This window comes from Oreochromis niloticus, linkage group LG7 (genome assembly GCF_001858045.2).
Source record: "Oreochromis niloticus isolate F11D_XX linkage group LG7, O_niloticus_UMD_NMBU, whole genome shotgun sequence".
Classification (NCBI taxonomy): Eukaryota; Metazoa; Chordata; class Actinopteri; order Cichliformes; family Cichlidae; genus Oreochromis; species Oreochromis niloticus.
This window is the reverse complement of record NC_031972.2, coordinates 45,896,365-45,921,605: the sequence shown is the minus strand read 5'-3', so window position 1 is coordinate 45,921,605 and position 25,241 is coordinate 45,896,365. Positions and strand designations below refer to the sequence as shown.

The window sequence follows — 25,241 nt, the reverse complement described above, 5'->3', positions numbered from 1 at the left end:
AACTGTATCATGGTATCTGCCTATGTGACAGGTGGATAATAGATAAATCTAATGTGGAATGACTGTTTCTCACCTTGAGACTTTCACAGCTATTACATTATCAGATATTCACAGATTGGAAATTATTTTAAACAGGATGCAAGTGCAATGGAGCCCATTGTGGGCCAGAGTAACAAAACATAAATAGTTGCCATGGTAAATCCCGTGTGGCTGTAAAAATAGCATTATTACTCTCTTGGGAGTCATGGATACTACAAAGATGTCCACAAAATATTTAGACTCTGGGGCGGTTTTGTAATAAGAAACTTAGATGATTATCAGCTTATAGTTTAGATTAGGTCATACAAGCCCTCTGCCTCAAAAAAACAAAAAAACAAATACTGCACTGGGTCATACATTCTCTTCAGGAGAAGACTTAGACTACTGCACATAGTTTAAGTCCCTTCTGGCCTATTTATAGTGTTGGCCCTCACAACAATGTCATCTGTAACTTGACTCCATCTGTTAAGTCAGAGCATGCTGAATGTCAGTTGCCAGAAGCAGCGCAGTTCATTTTCACGCTGAGTCTCTCACAGAGAGCTTCATGGATTTTTGGGGACAGCCAAGAGGGTCTGGGGCCTGTAACTTCTTAGGAGTCCCAGTCCTCAGCTCCTGGGACGTGGACGATGATGAGGGTGAGGTGGTCATCGGCATCAGGCCTAAATCCTCTCCTCTCCCGCGGAGAAAGAGCTCTGTGTCTGATGAGGACTCGGAGCCTGAGCCTCCCATGTGTGGCTCCAGGAGAGTGTCCTTCGCAGATGCCAAAGGCCTCAATTTGGTTCAAGTGAAGGAGTTCGACACGTGGGACGTGCCCAAACTGCCAGGATACGACACGTCTGATGGGGAAGGCAATGATGAAGATGAATACATTCTTTCACCTCTTAATTTTTCACTCCCGTTATTAACCGAGGAGCTGCTGACCAAGGTCCAGGAACAGAAAGTAGAGCTGGAAAAAATTGAGTTACTTCCAGGGACCACAATAGTAAAAGGCGTGGTACGCGTCCTCAACATCTCCTTCACTAAGGCGATATATGTTCGAACTACTTTGGACTGCTGGTCCAGCCACTTTGACCTCCTGGCTGAGTACATCCCTGGTTCCAGCGATGGGCTGACGGACTGTTTCTCATTCACGCTCACTTTGTGGCCTCCATTTCGGGACGAGGGGGCCAGAGTTGACTTTTGTCTGCGGTATGAAACCCCTGTGGGGACGTTCTGGGCCAACAACGCCAACAAGAACTACGTGCTGTCATGTTTCCGCAGAACAAAGGAAAACGATCAGCCACAGAAGGAAAACGTGAACAAGAAAAGCTGCCTCAAGACAGCCAGGTGAGAATAAAAAATGATTTCATAAAACATTTTTTAGGCACATTTTTTAGGTTTATTTAATTATAGGAATTGTGCATGGTCAAGGGAATGTCCATTATGCTTGTTATGGAAGATTGTAAAGGCCATTCAGGCAGGAAGCCTTGAATTAAATATTGACTATTCATTAAAAATGTCCTTTGCTAGTTAGTTTTGTAACTTAAGTTTATTTTGGCGACGACTATGTGAGGTCTATAATTTGAATGACTCATGTAAATAGAAGAAATGTGCTTTTTTTTACATTATAACCAATCTAGACTGTTTGTGAAACGCACAACAGTCACAGTTGGAAAATACATAATTTTGCATCTCACACATATAAATACTTACAAATTTTTAACAATTTAACACTTTTTAATCAAAACAATTTGTGTATCTCAGCACTGGCACCTTACGTGGTTTGTTGAAGCTACGTGAAAAAGAAAAGCGAATTTAACCCTGACTGATCGCATTTTTAATTAATGAACTTATTACAGTCCGAACACCAGCGTGGAAAACAGTTCAGGAAAGGAGTCATCAACACAGGGAAATATTGCAGCAGGTGAAAATTTACCTTTTCTCCACTGTGAAATGAAGAAATGACCTGAAATTGAAGAAAACTGCTTTGATAGCCCAGCAGGATCATAGATAAAATGTTTCTTGTCTCCAGATGTGTCCAACACTGGATTAGAGGGTGACACTTTGAAATCTAGGAATGATCAGTCAGGAATATCAGAGGAACATGGACAGAAATTACTGGTGAGTGGAAAAATAAATGTTGCCGATATGACTGATGATGCAACAGCTCCAATTCTGTCCTGACATCGTAAATCCTCACATTCAAAATGTTGTAAAGCAGGGGTGTCAAACATAAGTCCCAGGGGCCACAATCGGCCCAGCAAAGACTCCTATCCTATTTTTTGTAATTTTGAACATTAGTTTCAACCCAAAGTGAAGTGCTGACAGATTATTTTCATTTTACAGCAACGTTTCCTTATCATGTAGAAAAAATGAGATGTGTTATTAATATTGTACCTTTTTTTAAATAATTAAATATCTCAGGGATTAAACGTGTAGTTCACTGGTCCGGCCCATGAAACATTATGGTTTACATTGCGGCCCTAAAGTGGGCCTTAATGTAAGATGAGTTTGACATCCCTGTTGTAGACTGTGTTAAGTTTTCTACATATTTGATGTATTATTAGCAGTGAAAGGGCATTTAAAGGATCGGTATGACTGTGAGGTGCAGGAGGAGCAGAGAGCTTAACATGACCCTGGTGCACTTTTTCAGAGAGGGCCACATGACTGGAGTTGGGTACCACCAGTGTAACATAATGTGCTGTGCACCTAAAAAAAAAAAGAAAAAAAAAGTGATACTTGCAGTTTGTGCTTTCTCACAGTTTCAATTACATTTAGTCACGCATGCTTTGTTTTTTTAAATGTCTTCTTGTTGTGAGAAATGCAACTTTAAATTTCACCTCACTTGGTTTTCTTTAAGGAGCATGTTGTTGAAATGAATCTATCTGTGTTGGTGGACAGATTGAGAGCGGAGTAAACGACAGCCAAAGGAGTCGCAGAAAGGCTGCACGGATGGCCCGGGTGAGGGACTACTTTGCTCAAAGAAACGGAGACGCCAACAACACAGATAGAGACGAATCACCTCCAGGAGTAACGCAGGCAGCTGGAGAAGAAACCCCAAAGGAAAAGCATACAGATGTGCGACTGTTTGCTGAGAGCAACCGCAAACCACAAGGTTCCCAAGCAAAGTGCAGCGAACCCCTCCTCAGTCTTTCACGTGATATGTCACCAGCACTTGACCGAACGTCTGAGGGCGAGCCAGAGAAATCTGAGAGCATTGCTTTGGCTGCCTCAGTCACATTAGCAGAAGGTGAGAGTGCCACGGACATCCAAGATGACCTGTTTGATAATTTTGCTCAAGCAGAACAGCAACATACCAAATCTCAGGACAGCAGTCAGGTTGCAGACGTGGGTCATGAATATATTAGCAGCACAGCAGCAGAGAGAAATGAAAGCCTTGTTGGCCAGACCAGCAGCTTCACATTTGGCACTGTGGTGGCTCCGCTGTATCATCAGGTGTTTGGCAGAGTGGGAAGTGAAAGTCAGAGAGGAGCTGGCTGGGAAAATCCTGCACGGGCTACACTGAGTATTGCAGGCTTACATCCTCACACTGGCATGAGACAGATTAGTTGCACTGTTTCAACAGATATTAAAAGTAACAATAGTAAAGCACTTCAAAATGCGATTAATAACCAGAAATCAAACCAGGAATGCACAGACATAGCACCATGCAATAATCGTGTTGAAGAAGAAGAAGCAAGTTTAAGTCTGACATTAAATGCAGAGACTCTGCAGGATCCATCTGGGACTGAAAATACAGACTGGAGATGCACATGCACACTTAAGGGTTCACAAACCTGTTTAGAAGACACATTAAGCTGTCCTGAGACTGTAAACATTTTATCGCAAGCAGATTTGTTGAATCCACAAATACCGGCTGAGAGTTTACATCCCTGGGGAGAAGCACAGGAAGACAGTGTAACACATGACCCCCAAGGCCAAATTACAGCAGAAACAACACAGTGTCCACTCCCAGAGAATCCATGTACACATGATAAAACTAATCTGGATGAAATGCATGCAAAAAGCGATACACATGAAGTCAGGACCAGTCCGCAAACATCATTTGTAGAACTTGAAAGCTCTTGGGACCTGCTGGGACATGTTAATGAAGGACCTGACCAACAGAGCGGCGGCTTAGAAGAAAAACGCCATGAATGTGAGTTAATCAAAGCTCTGTGTCCTGGTAACGCATCTTTTAGCGAGGTTAAACCATGTGAAGACTTGCATAAGTTGAATTTGCACCACAATGACAATTCAGTTACAAAAGCAACTGTTCCTGACTGCAAACTTGTGGAGAAATCCGATTTCACAACACCCAAGACACTTCTGGAAGCTCGAGGAGAAACTAACAACATGGGAGAAGGCAGTAAAATGACACACAGCTCACTCAAAGATGAATCAAAATCTTCTGGTGAAACTGAGGTAACAGGGGAGTTGGCTGAATGCGTGACTACAGAGACACAGGAAAAAACAGAGCATTGCAAAATCAAAGCTAAGGAGGAGGCTCTCTGTTTAGGAGAAATCACTGAAGTGAAGGACTGGGAAATGATGGTTGAAGAAGAAGAAAACAACATTTTAATACACGAAGACGAAAGCGAGATAGTATATTTAAATCCGGGCGTCTGTGAAGTAAGAGAAAAAGAAATTGCAAATGAGGAAGTTGTCAAGGGGAGGGCAGTGACAGGAGTAGAAGAGGACAGGGAAACAATCGGAGAGGCTGTCTCTGGAGAGGATGGTGCCAGTACTGAGGTAGAATGTGCTCAAGTCATAAAGATGGACAAAACAGGTGGAAGGGAAGAATTAACTGAGGAGAACCAAGTACAAGAAACAGAGGGACCAGTAGAGACAGAGCTGCGCACAAAAAAACACTTTGCAGGAAAAGAGGTCAGTATTGAACGGGCACACATCCAAGAAAACGAGGAGATAAAGGGAGATGGGAAAATAAACTTGAATAAGGAAGGTGAAGGCGGAGCAGAGCGGGAGAAAGAACCAAAGGAGGGAAACGGAGCAGTAGAGGCAGAGCTTGTAGAATCACATTCATGTGTGGCGAAACAGGAACGAAAAGATCCAGAACTGTGTTTGGAAGAGAAGTTAGAAATTACAGGAAGCAAGGACGAAGAGGTTTTATCTGCTCTGGTGAACAGCGGGCAGGAGTTTGGCGGCGAGAGCGTACCTGTGAAAGAAAGTATAGGAGAAGAGCAAAGTGCACACATTCAAACTGAAAAACAGTGTCTTCACACCACAAAACCTCAGTCAGAAGACGGAAATGGTTCTGCCGCTGCAGAGGGGGACGCTTTAACAGATGAACCTGAAGGTGATCAAACAAGCCAGGACAGCGCTTCGGCAGAGTCGGACTCGGGCGATGAGGTGGAGCTGTACATACACTGCCTGAGGGCCGTCGGCACAGGAGGACGGTCCCACGAAGACAAGAGCACTGTGAGCAAAAGGCCCCGTCTAAGCAGAACCAAACTGCTGTCTGCCACTATGCCGCCCATCACTGAATCTCAGGATGAAGAACAACACCTCAGTCGCCTTCAGGAGAAGCTTGAAGAAGCCAAGATTGCCGACAGTGCCACTGTATCCCCGGCAGAGGAGAGCATGGGTCAGAGTGTTTCGTGCTCAACAGACACGTTTTCCTGTAGCAATATCACAAAATCACTGCTATATGCAACCCTGCTGGTGGTGTTTTTAGTTGTGGCATACCATTATGACTTTCTTGCCTGTTTGGGGCTCTACTTGATATCTGTGGTTTGGCTCTGCTGCCGAGAAGAGAAGCAACCAGTTAAAAACGACAACACAATAGGCTGAATTAAAATGTAATAAGAAAAACCCCCCAAATCTGTTTGACTTTAAAGGTTTTCAGAGTGTACATGGTACTGATGTGATACCCAGTTTTTCTTTTCTATAACCAAATTTGATGACTAATGCATGATTTAGACTGATTTTTGCAGGAAATCTATGCTGTTACTTACACTGTAAACTCCTTTAACCCTGCACCATAACCTTCCACGTAACCTGCTGTGAGCCCACTGACACGTAACTACATGTCGGGATGTCGCAGCATCGACTTGAACAGTGTGGATGGATGTGGTGTAGGGTGAAGAGGGGTTTCCGGTTATGTCGTGAGTTAGGAAGTAGATTTCCAGCAGAAATCCAAATTAAGCTTAAGAGGACACAGTTGTAGGCAGATATCACACACATCAGAATAAATGTTGTCTCTTCCCTGTGGGAGGATGTTACCTGTCTGCTGTCAAGAGTGTAAGTCATTATTCTCAATGCTTCACTGTACATAAAACCTACATTACAATGGTTACTCAGTTCTGCAGCTTTTTCAAGGTGAAATACACTACTCACTGTGCTGTGTGTGTGTGTGACTGCCACAAAAACTCATAGTGCTGCCATATGATACAATAATATTAATAAACCACACAACTGACAGGTCAGTGAGTCTGGTTGTGTTTTACTGTTTTCAGTGCCGATACACAGTTTAACAACTTACCTGTTTTAGGTGTTGAAGCTAATGGGAATGTTTAATTTTAATTTTTAGATCATGCTTTAAAAAAAATGAAATATTCTTGTGTCATACTACATTTATTTTTTACTGTAGACGTCATGTGCATGTTTTTGTTTTGTTTTGTTTTGGGGGGTTTTAGGTGTAGCCTTAAAATAGTACCCATATTAGATGTGCAGGTTCATCCAGGTCAAGGTAGTCTTGAGAGACTAAGGAAAGGAAGGAAATTGGGTTTGTGATGATGTTTCTCTTCTCATCCAAGAGGCTTTTTTGGTTCTAAAAAATGGTGGAGGGTCCAGGTATTTAGACTCCGGTAAAAGGCATGGGTCATTACTGTTACCAGCGATTAAGGGCTGAAACTACTATGAGACCTTTCCCCAATCCATCATGTGACCGAGTGAGGTCACCTGAGGTGAGGTAAATGGTAAATGGTTCTTAAATGGTGCTTTTCTGCTCAAGCTATCAAAAAACCGTATGCCACACTCATTCACACACACATCCACACATCACTGTTTTTCCTGCATCTAAGTGCTTTTTAACTAACATTTACAGTCCAGTGAACGCACCGGGAGCAACTCAGCGTTTAGTATCTTGCCCAAGGATACTTGGCCGGGTCGTTGAAGTTCCTGGGATGAATGAATAAACCCAGATAGAAATCAAGTCACTTGGGCCTATAGCTTTTGCTTCCACTCTGTGTTTTCAACTTTGACTTTTAGCTGTGCAAGCTGAACACAGCTGCTGTATAACTTCAGGGAAAAAAGGATTAGCGCTCTGTTTTAAAAAGAAACACCATAACATTTATAAGCCGGACACACAAATGGTATAAACAGGGGCTTCTTTTTGATTTGAAGTGTTTCTAAATAAAGACAGGATGTTTCTGAGGTATCATGTGAGACACGTGGTAACGCTGTCTTTTGTCTGTAAGCTCATTGACTTTGTTTAGTTTGCAGCCGTGAAACTACCCAGTTATTTGACCTAAAAAGGTGTTTCCCTCAGAAGTAAACCCTTTAGAGCAATAGTAATGCAGTTTTATTAACTCGGCTGGCATGTTGACTAAACCCTATACCTCTTGGATGGTTTAATAACTATTACAAAGTGCAGCCAGGCAACTGCTGTCTTTGCCAGACTAACAGGTGCCTATCTGACCTCTTTCTAGGTCTTTTTACTCGAATGCAATGATAAATCAAATGTGCTGTGAGAATGGAGATAATGCATTTTTAAATGTTGGTCAATTATAAATACTAGCGTGAAAAATTTATGATTTATATTAATTGTGTATTATGTGAACCACACTTTATGAAGCATAGAATTGCTTTAGAAGCAAAGGGAAATCAAATTGATACAGTAAAAATCATTTAAACCGAGATGAGACGCAATTAAATAAATTATAACTTAACAGGGCCATTTTTTTTCTCCACCAAAATATTAGTACACGTCTCGGGTTCCACAGTACATCTAATAAGCATATCTCCAGCTAAATAAACAGTGCCTTAGCCACCATGTGATGTGTGATATTTTGGGAGAGAGAAACTTCACTGTCAGAGGGTTTAAGAATTTATAACTACAACAAAGGTTTAAATAAAGCTACAGCTGTCCTCACTTCACATGAAATCAGTGTTTAAACTGCAAATAAATATACGCCCTCTCCAGACACTTCATAAAGTACACTGTGCTAAAGTCAAGTTGGAATCCCCTTATCCCTTCAGAGCTGCCTTAATTCATAGATTTAACAAGGTGCTGGAAACACTGCTCAGATAGTTTGGTCCCTATTAACATAGCGTCACACAATTAGTGTGGATTTGTTGGCTGCACATCTATGAGTGAATATTCTGTTGCATGCGCTATTGGACTTAGATCTGGTAACTGTGGAGGCCATCTGAGGTCAGTGAACTCACTGTCATGCTCAAGAAACCAGTTTATGATGATTTGAGCTTTAAGCTCTATTATCCTGCCCGAAACGTCCACTGGAAAATAGGAATACTGTGGTCATAAAGGGACGGAGATAGTCAGCAACACACGACAGGAAGGCATCTAAAATTTTATTCATGTAGAATGTAGTCCCTGTGATGAAACTGTAGATTTCTAATATTTGTTATTACCTCGAGTCCATGTGGACATGGTTCTGCTGAACACCGATGTAATAAGTCCACTACCAATGTGGATTTAGTTACTGTATTATTTTCAGTGGGGTTGCACAGTGTCCGCTGTAAGCCATTACCTCATATTCTGAAATGACTGAACTTGCAGTTAATAATAGATGCTGTCCTGCAAATAGCATTGACATATATGGTATTTAACTTTTTCCGTAGCTGTTCACACAGTGGCAGTTTGTTTTCATTAGCCAGAGTCAAATAACCATCTCAGACTATAATACTCTCCATCAGGATTTTCCAAGCCAACTTCCAGAAAAAATAACCATGGATTGGCATCACTTGTGGGTTTTCAAATTCTTAGCCTATTTTAGAAAATATTGAATCATCTTTTCAAAGGTTTAATATCGCTACAGCTTTATAATTGCTCCTTCTTACACTATCCCATTTAACAGGACAAAACATCCTCTCCAGTCACCCTGTCTTAAATCTTGAGAGGGGTTGGAGGCGGGGGACTACATCCTTTATTTGGGTCTGTTATAATATAAAAATCAATTGGCTTAATGCAAAGAAGCCAAATGATATATATATGATATATATGGATGGCACATTGAACTGTGTTCACAGAGAGAGATTTCTGGAAGTGCTCCTGAGCTTGTGCAGTGATTTACATGACAGTGCTGCCATAGGGCATCCAGTTTTGATTTTCAGCCTTGTCCCTTGCACACAGATATTTCTCCAGAGTCTCATCACCTGTTGCTAATACTATGTATTGTGATGATGATGACGATGATGTCATTTTGCATAATATACAGTGCCCCAACTTTTTCGGAACTAGGTTTGTATAACATAATGCTAACAAATTTATTTCACAGGAAGTGCTTCCAGTAGTTTCTTCAACACATGTCCAATATTTTAATTAGAGAACTAATAAAAGAAAGCAAAAAACGACAAAAACACACAAAACGTTATTCAGTTCAGTGGGATATTGTCTAAGAACATACATTTTCTGTAATTTACTATCTTTGAATAGTTTTAAGGTTTAAATAAATAAATCAGTTGGTTAAAAAACAAAGTTTAGTTTTCTTTTGTGGATAAAAACTTTTGCAAAACACAAAACTACACTGTCTGATGTGTTGTTTACGATTATTTCAGCAATTTACAGATTTACAAATGCACCTGAACGCTTCGCAGTACGCACGCCAGCTCGAGAATGCTTCCACGCCTGTGATTGGACGACGCGCTGTCAGTTTATGACGCGTGTATGCTCCAGGTAGCCAATCGGCTTCCCTGTTGTTGGCTGGTGTGCCGGTTCGCCGGTCGGGTTGCAGCTTGGAAAAGGGGAAACGACTGGCGGAGGGTAACATCGGTGGTGCGGTGCTATGGACCCCAGGGACAATGTCGAGACCGGGGAGACGGAAAACCAGTCGGAGCTATTCTACGTGCCAATTCCAAGTGAAGCACCGTGCAAGAAGGAGCAGGAGAAACTGTCGGGAGTCGTCAAAAACGTCCACAGAAAACTGCGTAGGAAATACAGGGAGGGTAAGCAGCCTCAGTGGGCCCCTCTGTTTCTCTGTGGCCCTGCAGCCTATGGGCTGATACTGTTAGTTATCTCACAAATGTTGAAGTAAGGTTAAAAAGTTAGCGGTTAATCCGGTAATCACGGATTTGTAAATTTTTAACATTTTTACTTCTGGTTAGCTGTTGTGGTGGCAGACTCCAGTCGACAGCAGCGGGTTGCATCAAGCAAGCGAGGCCATGATTAAAGCTCCTTAGAAATAGATTGTGGCAGCTTACACAAGGCTCTTCTGCAAATAACATCTTATCTCTCTCTCTCAAACCTAGTCAACACACATCTTAATATGTGACTGGTGAAAGAAAAAGAGTAACTTTCGATTGGCTCTCTGTTGTCAATAAAAGATAACTCTGTAGACTGAGCAAACAGTTGCCGCAATTTATACAACCTAATTAGTGTTGTTTCTGAGATTTGCTATCGTTCAGAGCCAGACAGCGAAAATAATTTCATTAAAAGACACAATGTGATAGGCCAGAACTTTTTTTCTTTCTAGTGGAGGTTTAACTGTGTCTCGAAGGAAGGATAAAAGAGCCAAAGGAGATCTGCAACTGTGGAGCTGAGATTGGGGAAAAGAAACTCATCTTACTTTTTGCCAGGAGAAAAACCACAAAGACTACACAGCAGGTTAAATCCTGTCTGTGGCTGTTGCTTCCTGCTGTTTCTTTGCACACACATGTCATGTAAAGAAGGAAGTTTGTGGTAGGTGAATCATTCACTTTCTTTAAATAATTGGGTCCACTACATATGAGAGACAAGCGTGAGTCTTCTCCTTTTTTTTATTTATTTATTTTTTCGGATAAATATCCTCATTTTGGTCATAAGGGAAAACACTGTCTCTAAAGGAACTTTGTTTACCACTATAATGAGTTTTAATTCAGGCAGTTTGCAATTTGGGGATAACTGAAGAAGCAACAAAGTGTCTGTTTAATAGCAGATTACTGTGATTTCTTTGATTTGTTAACTTGGTGGGTATTGATGTCTCTTTGTTTGGCAAGCCTTAAAACAAAGTACAAATAAAATGACCAAATCATTATTGGCCCTTTTTATGCAAAACACAATGCAACCACATGTTCTCATGTTTGTGTTCAAGTAGATGAAATGGGAGGAGGTAATGGATCTTTTAGTTGCAATCACTGTATCGGTTCATAAGCATCCAACCATCTGTCTTGCTTAAATTAAAAAAAAGGGAAGTTTGGAAAACCCCGATCTCAGCTCATCAGCATGCATACTTGTAGCATCTGTTTGTCTGCATCAGATGTCTTATTTTACAGCTCAATCAGTGCGGTTAACTCCATGTTTGAGTTAGCAGTTGAAAGATATATTGATCAAAGATGAATTTTTAAACGTCTTCTGAATTTTAAATTTAGCTGCAAATCCTACAGAAGCTAGGATTTGTTCTGTTGCTGACTGTGCGCTGTGCATAGTGAGGGAGTCCATGTGGGAGGAGTGCACAAGAGGCAAATTTAAAATATCTAGAGGAAATAAATCTTCGCATGAGTCAATGGCCAGGACACAATGGTTTGCAAGATTTATTTATTTATTTCTTCTTCCAGTATAAACTAAGAATATGAATTAATCTACTGCTTGAATGCATGGCTAGTTTGTTTCATTTGAATGCCTCTGAATCGAAATGATACAGTTAGCCATTTCACTGCTCAGAAATATGAAAGAAATCCTGGAAAGTTGTTTTTTTAAAAAAGATTTTTTATTTTGAATAGTTAAAATAGTGTCATAGTAAAATGCAGGCATATTAAAATGTCAAGTCTTGGTGTCATTTGTGCATGCGCTGCCCACTTTACCACCATAAAACACTGCATAACCCTGGTAGTGTATTTAAAATGAGCTTGGATTAATTTGTGGTTTGAATAAGACCTCAGCATTGGAGAGAGTAGCTGCTTGTTTTGGAGCCTAGAAAAGCATAAAGAAGTCATCCTGCGAGTAGATCTCATGATTGGTTAATAAGTAAAGCATGATCTGGTAGGCTTGGCATGGAATCACAGTGGTCATGCTTTGAAAGCACCGCTGTTTACCACTAACTCCTCTTGTTGTCCTTTAATTTCTGCAAATCAGATGTAGTTTTCTTTTCTTCCTTCTGGTCATGGGATTTTTCCCTTGTTGGCATGTTTGCTTGTGCTACGGGCTGTCAACGTCTGAGCAGCTGCAAATGGAAAATTTTGTGGACATAACTTTTATTGTGAAATGAGTGTTTTGAGGGTGGGTTTGTTTTTTTTGGTTTTTTTTAGATGCACAGTTCTGCTTCTGTGCAAGCAGAAACAAGTGAGACATAGGCAATATTGAAGTACCAGCAGTGACCTGAGATTTTTCTGCAGTTTTTTTCCCCTTCTCTTTTTCCAAGATCCTGTTTTGGTGATTTAGTGGATAACCAAAACTTGCAAGTAGGTTGTGAATGTTTTTCTGTTGTCATACAAGAGTAAGACTGAGTACTTCAAGCTGTTTTTTGCCATGTTTTGGATATTGCTGACCTTATTTTTAAAGGGGTTTGATTATCTCACTTAGTGGGCGACTTTGACAAGATCTGGCGTGAGCACTGCGAGGATGAGCAGACACTGAGTGAGTACGCCCTCGCCATGAAGAATCTTGCTGACAACCATTGGACCAAAAAGTGTGAAGGAGAGGGCCGGATTGAATGGTGTCGCAGGTATGACCGCCCCCAGAGGTCTTCGGGCATCTTTTAGGTTTTATGGAGCCCGATGAAATCGGACTAATCTTAGCCTGTAAAATGAGCTTCTGTAAACGCAGTGTTTTGATGCCACTTCCACAGCGTCTGTCAAGAGTACTTTTTGGATGGTGGAATGAAAAGAGTGTTAGAGAAGGATCAGAAAAGTGCCACGCTTGCTATGGGTATGGGTACAGCATCTACGAGTGCCCAGCCGTACAGCACCATCCCCAGGTAAGATGAAGTAAGAGTGTTATCTGTCATGAGTTAACAGTATATCATAAAGTCTATGTCCCATTTCCATGCTACATATTAACTATACAAAGTACGCCCGTGTCCTTTATTACAGATGCTGGATTTTTGCTATAGAATGAAATGAAAAAATGATGCGGACATTGTTTAATTTGAAAGTTTTTTTTTATTTTGAAGATTAGTTAGGAACTTGGTGTAAAGACAAGGCTTCACTTTGTATCACCTTCTGCTCACCTGAGATGATTCTAAGATCCTATTATTTAGTGAGATTTAATTATTTAAAATGCAACATAAAGAAACACTTTTTGCCGTTCAGCCAACCAATGGCGCTCTTCTTGGCTTCTGCTGTTAGCGGGACAAAAAACAAGAATTGGTACGACCTGCCCTCACTCTATAGTAATAATAATGTGCAATAATAACAATGTGCAATAAACTTATTCTTCTTTTTATTACTTAAGTTACTGTGTTGTGTCATGTTGTACGTAGTGCCGACGTGGGACAGTTTTCCAATTTCATTGTACTATTGTACTATGTATGACTGTGCAATGACAAAGAGTTATCTTATAGTGCGTGTAATGCATGTTTTTGTGTATTATACTCATCAGGCATTGCATGTTGTTGTTTGTGCTACAGTTCGATCTCTCAGCTGGGGAAAATGCGCCTTCTTGATGTGGGAAGCTGCTTTAACCCTTTCTTGAAGTTTGATGAGTTCCTCACAGTCGGTATTGACATAGTGCCTGCAGTTGAGGTACGAGTGCATATTAACTGTGTTTTAAATTTTAATTGACCATGTGCTTTTATACCATTGTTTATTCACATGAAATGGATACAGTTTCCCACTTGGGTGTTTGCGTTATAAAGCAAAAACAACACCAGAAATGAGTCATGCCCTTTGCTAGTGCTGTGGTTAGACTACGTGAAGAAAATCAGCACAACACAGGAAAATGACGCCCAACAGCTGCAAGTCATGAAAACAAACGAGCTGTGTAGAAATGTTTGCTGGCATAGATCAAGTTTAAACCCTGATTTGTGTTAAATTTGTGCTTTTTCAGAGTGTGTACAAGTGTGACTTCCTCAACCTCCAGCTCCAGCAGCCCCTCCAGCTGGCGGGTGATGCAGTCGAGGCTTTCCTCCGCCAGCTCCATAACCCCATCGATGCTCTGCCCGCTCAGCTTTTCCACGTGGTGGTCTTCTCCCTGCTTTTGTCCTACTTCCCCTCACCATACCAGCGCTGGATCTGCTGCAAGAAGGCCCATGAGCTGCTGGATCTGCATGGCCTGCTGCTAATCATCACGCCTGACTCTTCTCACCAAAACCGCCACGCTCTCATGATGCGCAGCTGGCGCGTCGCGGTGGAGTCGCTGGGCTTCAAGCGCTACAAATATGTCAAGTATTCTCACATGCATCTCATCGCCTTCCGAAAGGTGTCTCTGGCCACCACCAGTGACCTGGTGTCACGCAACTACCCTGAGATGCTTTACATCCCTCAGGACTTTAATTCCAATGAGGAGGAAGACTGTGAAGACATCCCAATGCAGGTGCGCTCCGAGTTTGAGGATGACCAGCTAGCTTGGGGCTTCACGGAGCTACCAGACACACCCTATGATTCAGATTCTGGGGAGAGCCAGAGCAGCTCCGTACCCGGATTTCATGAGTTAGAGGATCCCATCCTGCTCCAGAGCTAGGCTAAACCAGCAACCCTTCCCGCCCCTTTCTCCACCTAAAGCCCCTTTCAGACATGGAAAACGTAACATCGCTAGCTTCAAAAGTCTGTAAAAGCGATGGAATTATATTTAGTTAATACTCCTAATGCTTTCAATCAAATATACCCCTGACAGTGAGAGAGAGAAGGCACAAGCATGAGGTTAGCCACACAATATTATCAGTGTCAGCTTTTAGAAGTGTAACCACACTTTTGAAAGTTAAAGGAGGCTCTCCCACTCAAACTCTGAGAGAGAGACGGGGGGGAGGGAATCTCTCTTCTGTAATGTGAATAGAAATGGGTCACAGAGGTTAGTACTCTCATCTGAGACACATTTATGTCCATGTTATTGCTGTTTAATGTATCCTCTAGTCAGCTGAGCAACTCACAATGAAGCACGGGACACATTAATGTTAATGTTTCAAGGCTTGACCTAGTAAGATTGGTATTGCCAAAGAGCGACCAGGATGCTGATTGAGACGTGAAGCCGACACATTTCGATGCTGCCAGGTTACCATAAATGGAGAGCGTGTCTGAAAAGGCCTTAATTGTCGTGTCCCCCCCAACTGCTGCGCTGCCAAATTTAACCAGCTGCATTCTTACCCCACTTCTACGTCTCCTTCTCAAAACAATGCAGTTTGCACAGTGTGAAAGAGAAACGTTTACAGATAATTTTCTCATATCCACACTCCTTTCAGAGTGTGCGCGCACACACACGCACACACACACACACACACACTCACACACTAAGATGGATATATTTTGATAAATAGTTAGGTTTTTTAAGAGTTGGAAATCGAATGCCCGCAAGATCTCTGAACTCCCCGCTCCTCTTAACATCAAAAGTCAGCTTGTCTACGTTCTGTACTCAGTCTCTGTATGAAATAAGCTAGAGTCGCAGGCTGCTCTGTACAAAAAAAGCCAAATACAGCAAACCTAAGCAGCGCGACGGGGGTTTGATTGCACTGGTGAGACAGAGATGGAATAAGTAGAAGGGCGTGTTTGCTTCTGGCACATACAGCTCAACTTCCTGAAAACTTTTTTTTGATGTTCATTTTAGTTTTCCAAGACATAAAAAAAGCTTATTGTTTGGAAATAGATATCCATAGTCAAACAGTCAAACATTGGTGTTGTAAATTGTGGCAATGCCTTGGTAACTTGGCATTGAATGATTATGTGTATCTTTTACCAAAAAAAACAACAAAAAACTGGTATTTGTAGCATTTGAAACATTTTCAGAACCATACAGTAGTATTAGTAGGTTTACTAATGTGAAACGTTAACTGTTTACTTATAGTGTTTAAAAAGGTACAAGTGCAAAGTAGGTACAAGGTTTTTCTTTTGCTCTTCTCTTAAAGACTGACTTCATTCTGAATGATCTTTTTCCTGCTGTTGCATTTAATCTTTTTTTTTTTTTTTCGTCTTAAGCAGCAGATTGGTACAACACTGCATGTCAGTGACTTTACACCAGTTTCCTTTGACACAGTTTTACAACTTTGATGTGAAAATACAGCACTCCACAAAAGCAGATGCAGAGTTCCTTAGAAAAATCACAGAGAGAAAATACATTTACACTCACTTTTGTAAAAAGGTGAAATATTGTAAAATTTAGAAAGCGAGGTAAGATGTGAAAACGCTGTATGCTGCAGGGAGGTTTTAGCTAAGACACTACCAGGTGAAATGTTATTGTGTGTTCCTGCTGGTCCCTGAATAGACTAAATGTGTGGGTGTGGCTTAGAGTGTGTGACTGAAGGAGTGAATTTATAGTGTATGGATTTTTTTTTGTTTTGGTCAGTGGCACTTTATCATTGATCCCAAAGGGTGTCACAAAATGTTGTCTCTTTTCAGAACTTTTCAATGTGATAGGCCCACAAAACGATATCAATAATAACTATAAGGTGCCTTCTGTGTTTTTGTATTCATCGCAAACAGACTTTCACGCCCCTGAAGTGATGATATCGAGCTTCTTTGGCCAAATGGTTGACACGAACTGTCAAGTTCTTCTTCGTCATATTAGTGGAACAATACGTTTATGTAATGCAGTGTGCTTTTGCCATTTCCATATCATTTTCTGGTTAATGCATATCTCTGCTGTTTTGTTTTTTCTTCCTGATTTTTAACAGGGGAAAAAAAATTTCACAGTACATATTCAGACTTTAAAGGAGCGTGTTTTGTGATTTGTCTTCCAGTGTTTCTTTTGGCCTATTTGCATGATATGGATCATCTTCATTATCAGCATTTTCAACAGTGCAGAACAATGTGTGCTTACAGTACCATTGTATTTCTCTTTTATAAATGAATGTAAATATAAGGTGGCGGTGTGTGTGTTCCTTCTTTTGTGCTAATATTTTTATATTTAAAAAAATCAGTTGTTTACAACTTAAAACGTTATGAGGAGTCTGCGACTCTCTTTTACAACTTGGTCAGAATTTCTTCTTCTTCTTTTGATAGTACTATACAGAAATATTTTTTTGAAAAAACATTCAAACCCCATGGCCGTAGAGTTTTTAATGAGTAATATTAAAAAAAGCAGTGTTAGTGTTTTTGTAAGGAAGGGATGTCATATTCATTTTACATTGTGGGCCCCGTACAGCCCACTTTGATGGGGCTAGACCGTCGAGTGGGCCAGAGCAGTGAAACTCCTCTTTCTGTCAGAGCAGACACATTTAACTAAACTTTTAATGCCTGAGATTATGATAATATAAGAAAAAAGTGCACTTTCGTGATACATGTATAAAATAACAAGGTTCTTGTTGCTTATTACCCAGATTTATAAAATCTAAAATTATCAAGTTTATAAAATTTAACAACTTTATAAAGTCTCGTTTTGTTAATTCTGATTTTTTTTTCCAGACCCACTTTAGAAAAACTGACATTTCTTCAGTAGATGGTGAAAAAATTGGTGACGTGATGGAATTTTTGGTAATTTCATTTATTAACTATTACATGCACTACACAAAGAAACTCTTATGAACTCCTTCAAAGCCATCCAATTATTGTCTTTGCCAGGCTGATTCTGGCCCCAGCACCATATGTTTGACACCCCTGTAAAGTGATGGGAGACCTCTAATCTCTAAAGGGTTATCTAAATACATATGTGCGGTCAAAAGAGTAGCTGGTAGGGTCTCAAATTGAGCCCACACAGAAATCAGAACAACTTAAGTGTGCTTTAAACACTGCTCATCCAAAGTCCCTGAAGTTGTAGTGGAGAGAAGCAGAAATGTAATTGTTCATCTGGTGTTTTAATAATAGTAGCAGAGTGCACTGACTGGCACGTTGGTCCAAAGTCTTCCATAAGCGTTCAACTAGGGTTGAAATTTTGAGAATATGAATGCTATGCAACTCGCATAATTATGCTCGTCAAACCATTTAGCGACCCCTCGTGCCCTGAGGATAGAAGTAAAATCATGGTAGAGGACGCTTCCATATCCACAGGAAAAAAGCGATTACTAAAAAAATTAAAAAGTAGTTAATTAAAGTGTAAATATCCTTATCTACAAGGGAAAATGTAGGCCTAAACCATGTCGGGGGAAAAACGTCAACAAACTGGATTTTCTAAATGCAGGGGTCAAATAATCGGATCTTCCTTGAATGTGTCACTTGTTAGTTCCTGCCAGCACGGAGAAAGATGCTAGCAACTACGGAAAAAAATAATACTATTTTTGTCTTTGTTTTGTTTTTTTGGCGGCGGGGGGTCTTATATTAGTTTAACTGAGGGAACTCAGTAAAAAAATAAATAAAAGAAAAAAAAACTGCATCAACAATACGGTTTGGACGTTTGAACTTTTCAACACCAGTTCTGACCCTTTATGCTTACCGTAGTCTTAGCACAATCATGGCGACTGTCATCTGACTGAAAAGTTTTGATGTGAAACTTTTTGAACTGATGTCTTTCACAGTCCCGCTGGCTGGCGTCAGAACAACCCAACTGCGATCGTTTAGAATCGTACCAAACGTCAGATGGAACAATAAAGCAAGTGACATCCAAGATGTGAGTGTTTTGACCGCTGACACTAACCGTCCTGAAGATGTGCCGCTGAGGAGCTAACGCCAGCTAAGCTAGCTACTTTCAACAAGTTAGCCCGCTGGCTAAACCGAGTTTGAATGTCGCGGGATTTCAGATGTCACCGCGGACAGTAGACCGGGTAATATCTGACTTAAATGCCATTTTTTGGTTTCAGGTAGTTGGTATTTAATTTAAAAGGAAAATGTGTCGTTTTCTACGCTACTGTGTCAGTCACTGCCTTCACGCAGCGATGACCCGGCTGGAGGAAGTCAACGGAGAGATGAGCATGTGGTCATCAGTCCGGTGGCTAGGCTACTTGTCCGGACTTAACCTGCTCGTGGCCCTGTGCATGGGTCTCTATGTCCGGTGGGAAACAAGCGCGGAGTCCGCTCTTCTTGTCATTTTTGTTTTGGCCCTGGTTGTCCTCGGGATAGCCATTGGCCTCTACTACTTCAGTATGGAGAGGATGAGCCTCAGCATCCTCCACCTGTGGTTCGGTTTTTTGCTGGGTCTCCTGTGTTTCCTCAACTCCCCCGCCCTGGACGTCGACGTCAGGGAGCAGGTTGCCAACTACCTGCTGCTGGCTAGCGTGGCTCTGAGGACACTGTGGGCGCTGCTGGAGAGACTGGTTGGATGTGCTAGGTATCGCCCTGCCTTCTTGACCTCCGCGGAGCGGCTGGAGCTAGCTGGCTTTGCGATCGCCAGCACCGCGCTGCTCATCCAGAAGTCCCTGAGCGTGACGGTGCTCGTGGTGGCTCTGGGCACGGTCATGGTTGCGCTGCGGATGAAGGCTCTCCTGGCTCTCGCCAACCTGGTGTCCTTCGCTGTCATCACCGCCGTGCTGTTCTTTCAGTCTCTGAACATTACCACCAACCCGTTCGCCCTCTCCTGCTTCTTCAGTCAGCTCATCTGCGACCCTCTGCTCGATGTCTACTTCAGCGGTCTCTCTGTGACTGAGCGCTGGCAACCGTTTCTGGTGTGGAGGGGGCTGTGGCGCCGGGTCTCCCTCCTGCCCCTGCTGGCGGTGGAGGTGAGCTTCATCGTCCTTTCTGCTGGGAGACTCTCAGACCTGGAACAGTGGTACCGCACGATCCCAGCCTTCGTAGTGTGTGCGCTCTTCTGGGGTATTTGCCACATGGTGTTTGTCATCACTGTGTGGGGCTTTCACTCTAAGCTCAGCGAATGCCAGAGGCTGTGCTGGTCCCAGGGGTCAGAGGTCAGCGGCCTGGACAAGGTGATGGCCTCCAAAGGCATGCGACATTTCTGCCTCATCTCTGAACGCCTGGTGTTCTTTACTCTGGTGTCCACGGTGGCTGTGGGTGCTCTGTGCTGGCAGGTAGGTCTGTCTCAAAAATGCTTTACTGCTACAGCACACAGGTTATTCTGTTTCCTGTTTCCTGTTTCATTTATCCCTTTACATGACTCTTGTAAATTTGCTCTGCAGGCCAAAAACAGTTTGTTTGTGAGCACTTTCCTGCTCATTCTGCCCCTGGAGTCTCTGTTCCATGGACTCTTCCATGAGCTCGGGAACACCCTGGGAGGAACATGCGTGGGGTATGCAGTGGTCATTCCCACCAACTACTGCAGGTAGAGGTCCAGCGTTGTATCTGAGAATTAGAAACATCTTCAAGTCAATTTAGACCACATTCAGATTCATGTTTGGATTTACATCATTGATATTCTGTGCACTCAAATGAAATGGAATTCTGAAAGTGGCATAATTCTCCTTCCTGTTACAGTCCTGACGGTCAGCCGATGCTGCTGCCTCCAGACAAGGTGCATGAGTTGAACAGGCGCTCTACGGGTATGTTGAACAACGTGCAGCGCTTCTTTGCCCACCACCTGATTGAGACGTTTGGCTGTGACTATTCCACCAGCGGGGTAACCCTGGAGGCTCTGCAGTCCAAGATGAAATCCTTTCTGGACCTCTGCACCCCAGACGGCCCACGCCACGACACCTACGTGATCTTCTACAGTGGCCATACGCATCGCACTGGCGAGTGGGCGCTGGCAGGTGAGAGAGGCGTTAAGTTGAAGCAATCATGATTAGGAATCGCTCATTTTTTTTTTTTTCTAAACCTGTGTATATATTTGAAGAAAAAAAAAAGTTTGGCACTTTCAAAAAGGAAACATGACCTGGGTTGTTGTAAAAATATTTTTTAACCAAATTTTGAATTTAAGTTTCATTTATTTTGAGTATAAAATGCTGTTTTGTTTATTAAATAGCCAGAAATATTAGGAAAATGCATATTAATGCATACTACATACTAAATGTACAATCAGTCATGCATATGTCTGTAGGTACTCCACCCAGAGGCCAATTTTGAACCAGCAAAAACCCTGGCAGTAGGATAATGCAAAAATGTTTAAATTGAACTGAGAATGTGTGCCATTGTTTTGGAGTCATCTGTAATCAGCTGTTTCATCTTTAGGTGGAGAGACTCTACGTCTGGATCACATCTTGGAATGGTGGAGGGAGAAGAACGCCAACTTCTGTTCCCGCCTTGTTGTGGTCCTCGACTGTGACAACTCTCTGCCATGGGTGAAGGCGGTTAGAAAGGTGGAGGACCTGTATGTGGCCATCCAGGGAGCAACGCTCTCCAGAGTGGCGGACGTCGAACTGCACGACCTGCCACAGCTCGGAGACTTCACCTCCGAGTGGGTGGAGTACAACTGCAACTCAAACAGCAACATCCAGTGGTCAGAGAGGGGCAGGGCGGTTTCTGCTGCCTACGGCATCTCCAAACACTGGGGCGACTACATGCTGCACCTACCAACAAGAAGCGACGTCACCAATCACTGGAGCATGTATTTCCCCCGGGTGACCTATCCCGTGGTCCAGCTGGCGCTGTGGTGCGGCAGCCTAAACCTGCTGTGGACCTGCAGCGCCTGTCTGCGATGTTTCAAGAGACTCAAGCTCAACTGGTTTCCACCAGCAATACTGGACACGGGGCAGGGCTTCAAACTGGTCAGATCATAGAAATATGAGTGAACCTGTTTTTATTTGAAGAATATATTTCTAAAAATATTTTCTAAAGTTGATTTTGTTGTTGTTAGGTTTGGGTTTCTTTTTTTTTTTTTTTAAATTCTTTTTGTATCCCAAAGACGGGCAGCTGTTGGATTATAAGATTGTCAACGTCCCAATCAGTAACTGGCTTATTTTTAAAGTAACTTGAAAGGATTCTGGTTGACAAAGTTAATATTTAAAGTGTCTGAAAAGCAGTTCTGTTAATGTGTGACTGGATTCGAAGGTCTTATTCTTTCTTCCCCAGACATTAGACAAATACACAATGCAAGGTGAGACTGAACATGGACCCTATTTTGCACATTTTAGCACCGTATTGACTGTTAGAGCTGAGCCACCTCGGTTTCCTGCACATTCACACAGGTGCCTTTTAGCTTCACCAAAACTCAAACTTGCTAGGCTGATTGTTTTTAACCTTAAACCAAAGAGTCAACGGTACGTTTTCAGAGGAGGATCTCAGGCATAAAAGCTGTTCTCGGCACTCTTCAGCTGCAGATTTTGCTAATATTATTCTGTTATGATGAAATGATTCCTCGTACATTTTTCTGCACTCCTACAAATATTTTGTCACTCGTTGCTTACTGTATGCTTGAATGCACTGCTTTGTCTGTTCTAAACAACATTTTTGAATGCCTTTTACCAGGTGATCTTTAAATCCACTCCTGCTGCTTCAGGGAGTCCTCGAAGACTTTTAATTGTACCAATGCACTACAAGCCAGGTGCTGGAAGACCTGCAGTCTCTCTTGTAATGGAAGAGGAATTCGTTTTCTTCCTGGGGGTTTATTAATTCAATTCAATTCAATTCAATTTTATTTATATAGCGCCAAATCACAACAAAAGTCGCCTCAAGGCGCTTTATATTGTACAGTAGATAGCACAATAATAAATACAGAGAAAAACCCAACAATCATATGACCCCCTATGAGCAAGCACTTTGGCGACAGTGGGAAGGAAAAACTCCCTTTTAACAGGAAGAAACCTCCGGCAGAACCAGGCTCAGGGAGGGGCGGCCATCTGCTGCGACCGGTTGGGGTGAAAGAAGGAAAACAGGATGAAAGACATGCTGTGGAAGAGAGACAGAAATTAATAACAGATATGATTCGATGCAGAGAGGTCTATTAGCACATAGTGAGTGAGAAAGGTGACTGGAAGGGAAAAACTCAATGCATCATGGGAATCCCCGGCAGCCTACGTCTATTGCAGCATAACTAAGGGAGGATTCAGGGTCACCTGGTCCAGCCCTAACTATATGCTTTAGCAAAAAGGAAAGTTTTAAGCCTAATCTTGAAAGTAGAGATAGTGTCTGTCTCCCGAATCCAAACTGGAAGTTGGTTCCACAGAAGAGGGGCCTGAAAACTGAAGGCTCTGCCTCCCATTCTACTTTTAAATACTCTAGGAACAACAAGTAGGCCTGCAGTGCAAGAGCGAAGTGCTCTAATAGGGTGATATGGTACTACAAGGTCATTAAGATAAGATGGGGCCTGATTATTTAAGACCTTGTATGTGAGGAGCAGGATTTTGAAATCAATTCTGGATTTAACAGGAAGCCAATGAAGGGAAGCCAAAACAGGAGAAATATGCTCTCTCTTTCTAGTCCCTGTCAGTACTCTTGCTGCAGCATTTTGGATTAGCTGAAGGCTTCTCAGCGAGTTTTTAGGACTTCCTGATAATAGTGAATTACAGTAGTCCAGCCTGGAAGTAATAAATGCATGAACTAGTTTTTCAGCATCACTCTGAGACAGGATATTTCTAATTTTACAGATGTTGCGCAAATGGAAGAAAGCAGTCTTACATATTTGTTTAATATGTGCATTGAAGGACATGTCCTGGTCAAAAATGACTCCAAGGTTTCTCACAGTGTTACTGGAGGCCAAGGTAATGCCATCCAGAGTAAGAATCTGCTTAGATACCATATTTCTAAGATTTTCAGGGCCGAGTACAATAACCTCAGTTTTATCTGAATTAAGAAGCAGAAAGTTAGCGGCCATCCAGGTCTTTATGTCTTTAAGACATTCCTGCAGTTTAACTAATTGGTGTGTGTTACCTGGCTTCATGGATAGATAGAGCTGCGTGTCATCTGCATAGCAGTGAAAATTTATGCTATGTCTTCTAATGATGTTGCCTAGGGGAAGCATGTATAATGTAAATAGAATTGGTCCTAGCACTGAACCCTGTGGAACACCATAATTGACCTTAGTGTCTGAAGAGGACTCTCCATTTACATGTACAAACTGGAGTCTATTAGATAGATATGATACAAACCACTGCAGTGCAGTACCTGTAATACCTACAGCATGTTCTAATCGCTCTAATAGGATATTATGGTCAACAGTATCGAACGCAGCACTGAGGTCTAGCAGGACAAGCACAGAGATGAGTCCACTGTCAGAGGCCATAAGAAGATCATTTGTAACCTTCACTAAAGCTGTTTCTGTGCTGTGATGAGCTCTGAAACCTGACTGAAACTCTTCAAATAAGCCATTCCTCTGCAGATGATCTGTTAGCTGTTTGACAACTACTCTTTCAAGGATTTTTGAAAGAGTAGTTCACTGAACTATGCAACTGTATGCCAATAGGCTGTGTGTGTATAGAAAGGGATTCATGGGAAGAAAACCTGGTGGCGCTATGCAATAAAAAGTCAAATATCACTCCAATGTATGAACTTACTGATCTCCTTATATTATTTTTAAAAAGGGGTATCATTTCATCCATCTCCTTAGTCTCTTATCTAGTTCATAGTTGCAGAGGTGCTGTTACTCATCAGTGCCATGGAGTCTGCTTGGATTCTGCTTATTTATCAGTTCTGATTACTGAGGTACCACTGCTGTCCTTTCACAAAAGGAACTGATAGTCGTCAGGGTATTTCTTTCCCCGGTGGATTGGGAACACTTGTCAGTCAGTGTTGAAGACTTTTTTGCAAGGCCACTATCTTGTGATAATTTGGCGGAAGCGCAATGGTGATAAGATTTATTGGAAATGTTTATCTTGTATAAAATCCATAATCACAAGTAACTTTATAGAAAACTGAGGAATCTGGAAAGCTGGCAACATTTCAAACTTAAGAGAAAAAAAACTGTATGCCACATGTGTGACTAAGCATTTTAGTAGTTACTTCCCAAGTTTTGTGGCAGTTTCCACTTGTCACATGTTGAGCCCGTCTAACGAGTACATCAAGAGCAAAACAGATAAAAATTTGATGGAATTTGTTTCCATGGTGACACTGTATACAAACTTACCAAGCATGAAAACTTTCTGCCCTTACAAAAAAACAAAACAAAAAAAAAAAAAAGCACTGAAACTCTGCAATAATAGATACTACAAAGGACACATTACTTACCTATAGTATCACCGATGGGTGGTCACTGTAACTGCATTGAAGCA

The 25,241-nt window shown here is 41.9% G+C and overlaps 3 protein-coding genes across 6 annotated transcripts; all 3 read left to right on the top strand.

Moving 5' to 3' along the window:
• Window positions 1-424: 424 nt before the first annotated feature.
• ppp1r3ab (protein phosphatase 1, regulatory subunit 3Ab) lies at window positions 425-6,461 on the top strand. Its single transcript, XM_005451067.4, has 4 exons — window positions 425-1,365; window positions 1,878-1,942; window positions 2,051-2,139; window positions 2,920-6,461. Exons 1-4 carry the CDS (start codon window positions 524-526, stop codon window positions 5,827-5,829), a joined length of 3,906 nt encoding a protein of 1,301 aa, XP_005451124.1. The 5' UTR covers window positions 425-523; the 3' UTR covers window positions 5,830-6,461.
• A 3,443-nt stretch (window positions 6,462-9,904) lies between these two features.
• On the top strand, window positions 9,905-17,140 carry samtor (S-adenosylmethionine sensor upstream of mTORC1). 3 transcript variants are annotated; one of them, XM_005451068.3, is made up of 6 exons: window positions 10,025-10,164; window positions 12,442-12,594; window positions 12,716-12,857; window positions 12,981-13,109; window positions 13,761-13,875; window positions 14,180-17,140. In XM_005451068.3, coding segments are annotated over exons 2-6 (1,020 nt in total). In that variant the 5' UTR covers window positions 10,025-10,164; window positions 12,442-12,593; the 3' UTR covers window positions 14,813-17,140. The 3 variants fall into 3 exon arrangements, with proteins under 3 accessions (XP_003443887.1, XP_005451125.1, XP_019217336.1); XM_019361791.2 differs by having other exon boundaries at window positions 10,031-10,164; window positions 12,555-12,594; XM_003443839.5 differs by lacking the exon at window positions 12,442-12,594 and having other exon boundaries at window positions 9,905-10,164.
• A 622-nt stretch (window positions 17,141-17,762) lies between these two features.
• tmem168b (transmembrane protein 168b) lies at window positions 17,763-24,514 on the top strand. Of its 2 annotated transcripts, XM_003443926.5 has the most exons (6): window positions 17,763-20,171; window positions 20,280-20,422; window positions 20,575-20,849; window positions 21,268-21,803; window positions 22,504-22,646; window positions 24,403-24,514. In XM_003443926.5, the coding sequence occupies exons 1-6, from the start codon at window positions 19,038-19,040 to the stop codon at window positions 24,434-24,436; spliced, it is 2,265 nt and encodes a 754-aa protein (XP_003443974.2). In that variant the 5' UTR covers window positions 17,763-19,037; the 3' UTR covers window positions 24,437-24,514. The 2 variants fall into 2 exon arrangements, with proteins under 2 accessions (XP_003443974.2, XP_013126069.1); XM_013270615.3 differs by lacking the exons at window positions 22,504-22,646; window positions 24,403-24,514 and having other exon boundaries at window positions 17,765-20,171; window positions 21,268-22,293.
• The last annotated feature ends 727 nt before the right edge of the window (window positions 24,515-25,241 follow it).